The 5107-nt window shown below is 42.0% G+C and overlaps 1 protein-coding gene across 2 annotated transcripts in view; it reads left to right on the forward strand.

Annotated features, from left to right (window-relative positions):
• Smp_165400.1 (putative propionyl-CoA carboxylase alpha subunit) overlaps positions 1 to 4770 on the forward strand; it is a gene marked incomplete at both ends in the record, with an annotated part of 33920 nt that extends 29150 nt beyond the window's left edge. For both annotated transcript variants that reach the window (XM_018793286.1, XM_018793285.1), the window contains 1 exon segment: positions 4405 to 4770. In XM_018793286.1, coding sequence (XP_018647814.1) covers positions 4405 to 4770 — 366 coding nt within the window.
• Between the last annotated feature and the right edge of the window lie 337 nt (positions 4771 to 5107).

The raw sequence follows: 5107 nt of genomic DNA on the forward strand, positions 1-5107 counted from the left end.
CTGTTTAAACTGGTCATGAACGAGTTCGATGACTTCTTAACCCATGTTGGCATTGTCAACCGTGAGTGTGAACGGTTCACGCTCAAATCCCTTACCGACGACCAATTCAAATCCCTCGTATTCATATGTAGTCTTCAGTCACCCAAATTCTCCGGCATCAGAACTCGATTGCTGAACCGCCTTGAACAAGACCCTACGCCGACACTTAATGCAATCGCCGACGAGTATCAACGCATTGTCAACTTGCAACGTGACACCACTTTGGTCCAATCTGGGGGCCAGGGTGGTTGCGAAGTTCACGCTATTCAACGTCAGAACAAATCTCCGAGATCAACAACCTGTGGTCCTACGAAAGCCAGTGCTCCTTCTTTCTCTAGTCACTCCAGACCGGTTCACAAGAAGCCCCCCTCTCCATGTTGGCACTGTGGAGCCTGGCATTATGTGAAATTTTGTCCATTCAAACAGCAGCTGTGCGATCGCTGTCATAAAGTTGGTCACAAAAGCGGTTTTTGTCAATCCCATCGACCCAATAGTTGTCGAAATGCACAGACGCAGCATCGTTATCCTAAAAAGCCGGTTCCCTCATCAGGAAGTTTAGCAGCAGTCTTCCACACCCATGCCGCCACGCGACGCAAATTTCTTACCCTCTCAATCAATGGTCAGCCAGTTCGATTGCAGTTGGACACTGCATCAGATATCACTATTCTGTCGAAAGATACTTGGCGAACCTTGGGTCAACCTCCCATCAAACCATCTTCGCAGACAGCCGTTAGTGCATGTGGTGGTCATCTCCGCCTTCATGGTGAACTTAATTGCTGTATTTCGTTCAGAGATACAACCTTCAACGGAACGTGCTACATCACCAAATCTCCTCTCAACCTTCTGGGTTTAGATTGGTTCGAAGAACTTGGTCTTGCCAATCTTCCTATCAGCACTATCTGTAATCTAGTACAAACTCCTTCTACTACACAACAGCATGCTGCAGACCTCCAAAATCGATTCATCGAACTCCTCCAGCCTGGTTGGAAGCTACGAACAAAAAAATAGTGCGATGGCACCCAGGCGAGTAACCCGTCAGAATCCTCGAATGCAGAACACTAGAATTCCCTACAAAGTTGGTGCGAAAGTGTATGTTCGGGACTATAGACATGGGTATGATAGATGGATAGAGGGTGAAGTCGCAAAGAGACAGGGGAAGGTCATGTATGAGGTCAGAGTAAACCAAGAAATCTGGACCAGGCATCATAATCAACTACGGCCAAGAGATGCCAAAGAAAAAGTTAGAATTATTAACCGAGTTCCCCTCGACTTACTGCTAGATACTTTTCAACTTCCGCCGATGCCTACAACGGAGGCAACTGAGTCGTCTAAGCAAGCAGAACATTCTTCAGGTTCTTGGTCGTTACCTCGAAGGAGGTCAAAGCGCAAACGAAGAAAACCAAAGAACTGTCAGGTAAACCCACAATTGCGTCGCTATTAATTTTTTCCAAGAGGAGGTGTTAGGATATTCACAAGAATATCCCAAAAATTATCTCGAATGTAAAATGGCATGTTTTCAGACTCTTCACATAATTCGCATGTTATTTCCTATTGGCCATTATTTACAGTGTCCTAACTATGACTTTCATGTGTCGTTTCCCTATTGGTCAATTTTGAGTCGTTCTAATTATAACCTTTACGTGTCCTTCCTTTCCATTGGTTACTGTTAGTAGTCATCTTAACTGTATAAATATGCCTTGTCTGTAAACCATTTTTGTTCTGCTGCTGACCCCATAAACAATTCTCATTTAACGGCTGTGTTCTGATTTATTGGAGTTGGGGAACAGTATTGGGGTCGAACTAGGATATCTGAATTCGGTCAATCGGTAGAATTTCGTGTAGTCCTATCGCAATACTCTATATTTCGCGTTATAACAATTTGGCGACGGAGATTTTGCAAACAAGTTGCTGACTAGCTATGGATCCAGTTAAATTAGAAGAATTGTTCAAGCAACAGCTGAAGCTGATGGAGATGCTTACTCAGACGCATATCTCTTCTCGAGTCTCATGTACACCAACAATCCCTCAATTAGTCGACAGTATTACCAGTGGTATTTCAGAGTTTCTTTATGATCCTGATGCCAATATTACATTTGATAACTGGTTCAGACGTTATGAAGATCTTTTTAAAGTCGACCTTGCTGACAGAGATGATTCATGGAAGGTTCGTCTTCTCCTTCGAAAACTTGGTCCATCAGAGCTTGATAAGTATTGCAACTTCATCCTACCGCAGAACCCACGAGACCGTTCCTTCGATGCCACTGTTCAAACTCTCAGTCAACTTTTTGGTGACCATCATTCACTTTTCAATACGCGTTATCGCTGTTTAAAACTGGTCATGAACGAGTTCGATGACTTCTTAACCCATGTTGGCATTGTCAACCGTGAGTGTGAACGGTTCACGCTCAAATCCCTTACCGACGACCAATTCAAATCCCTCGTATTCATATGTAGTCTTCAGTCACCCAAATTCTCCGGCATCAGAACTCGATTGCTGAACCGCCTTGAACAAGACCCTACGCTGACACTTAATGCAATCGCCGATGAGTATCAACGCATTGTCAACCTGCAACGTGACACCACTTTGGTCCAATCTGGGGGCCAGGGTGGTTGCGAAGTTCACGCTATTCAACGTCAGAACAAATCTCCGAGATCAACAACCTGTGGTCCTACGAAAGCCAGTGCTCCTTCTTTCTCTAGTCACTCCAGACCGGTTCACAAGAAGCCCCCCTCTCCATGTTGGCACTGTGGAGCCTGGCATTATGTGAAATTTTGTCCATTCAAACAGCAGCTGTGCGATCGCTGTCATAAAGTTGGTCACAAAAGCGGTTTTTGTCAATCCCATCGACCCAATAGTTGTCGAAATGCACAGACGCAGCATCGTTATCCTAAAAAGCCGGTTCCCTCATCAGGAAGTTTAGCAGCAGTCTTCCACACCCATGCCGCCACGCGACGCAAATTTCTAACCCTCTCAATCAATGGTCAGCCAGTTCGATTGCAGTTGGACACTGCATCAGATATTACTATTCTGTCGAAAGAAACTTGGCGAACCTTGGGTCAACCTCCCATCAAACCATCTTCGCAGACAGCCGTTAGTGCATGTGGTGGTCATCTCCGCCTTCATGGTGAACTTAATTGCTGTATTTCGTTCAGAGATACAACCTTCAACGGAACGTGCTACATCACCAAATCTCCTCTCAACCTTCTGGGTTTAGATTGGTTCGAAGAACTTGGTCTTGCCAATCTTCCTATCAGCACTATCTGTAATCAAGTACAAACTCCTGCTACTACACAACAGCATGCTACAGACCTCCAAAATCGATTCATCGAACTCCTCCAGCCTGGACGAAAGCTACGAACAATTCATAGTGCAATGACACCCAGGCGAGTAGCCCAGCAGAGTCCTCACATGAAGAATACCCGAATTCCTTACGAAGTTGGCGCAAAAGTGTATGTGCGGGACTATAGACATGGGTATGATAGATGGATAGAGGGTGAAGTCGCAAAGAGACAGGGGAAGGTCATGTATGAGGTCAGAGTAAACAAAGAAATCTGGACCAGGCACCATAATCAACTAAGGCCAAGAGAATCCAAGGAAAAAGTTGAAGTTACGAAATGCGTCCCACTCGATTTACTACTGGATACTTTCCAACTTCCGCCAATACCTACAACGGAGGCAACTCAGTCATCTAATCAAGCAGAACATTCTTCAAGTTCTCGGTCGTTACCTCGAAGGAGGTCGGCACGCAAACGCAGAAAACCAAAGAACTTTCAGGTAAACCCACGATTGCGTCGCTATTAATTTTTTCCAAGGGGAGGTGTTAGGATATTCACAAGAATATCCCAAAAATTATCTCGAATGTAAAATGGTATGTTTTCAGACTCTTCACATAATTCGCATGTTATCTCCTATTGGCCATTATTTACAGTGTCCTAACTATGACTTTCATGTGTCGTTTCCCTATTGGTCAATTTTGAGTCGTCCTAATTATAACCTTTACGTGTCCTTCCTTTCCATTGGTTACTGATAATAGTCATCGTAACTGTATAAATATGCCTTGTCTGTAAACCATTTTTGTTCTGCTGCTGACCCCATAAACAATTCTCATTTAACGGCTGTGTTCTGATTTATTGGAGTTGGGGAACAGTATTGGGGTCGAACTAGGATATCTGAATTTGGTCAATCGGTAGAATTTCGCGTAGTCCTATCGCAATACCCTATATTTCGCATTATAACAACTTTTCATTTAGATAAGCCAATATGAATTTGTTTTCCGATCGATTTGATTATTTCTGTAGATTTGTAGACAACTTACCACATTGAGACCAGAAATCAAAACTATAATTTCCTTTTTACTGGTCTAGGTTTCATCAAATGGTTCAAAACATAAGAACGATTCATTATTCAACATACGCTACAAGACACAAGTATGCAAATATTTTCAAGAACATGGTGGTTATTGTCCAGTTGGAGTAAAATGCCATTTTGCACATGGTATAGAGGAACTGCGAGATCCTAAATCACATCCAAAATTTCGTAGTCAAATATGTCGAAACTATTCAACCACTGGTAACTGCTCATATGGTGATAAGTGTTATTTTAAGCATTTCATAAACGATTTGCCGTCAACAACAACAACAGTAACAACACCAAAATTAGAAGTATTCAATGATAAAGAAAATCCATCACCTGATTCAACTAGTCAACCATTGAAATATTCATTGAATTGAAAAGAAGTGATATTAAAATAAAAGGATTAGTATTGAACTACATGTGAACCTAAATGAACGAACTTAGTGAATGAGCAAAAATGTTAATAATACTGACTTTTATCTAATTAGTGATGTGTAATAAAATCTGTATTTTTAATTCTTACTGTTATACCTCGTGTAGATTTATGAATGGTAACTTTGAGAACTATTTATGGACCAATATGATAAGTGTAATTCCTATTGTATAATTGTTAAGCAACTAAACTATTCGTATTCGTGTTCCTTTTACTATGAGCTTTATTTTGACCCATGAACTATTATTTTACAATTCACCATACTTGAGTTATCTTTAGTC

Source organism: Schistosoma mansoni, chromosome 1 (assembly GCF_000237925.1).
Source record: "Schistosoma mansoni strain Puerto Rico chromosome 1, complete genome".
Taxonomy (NCBI): domain Eukaryota; kingdom Metazoa; phylum Platyhelminthes; class Trematoda; order Strigeidida; family Schistosomatidae; genus Schistosoma; species Schistosoma mansoni.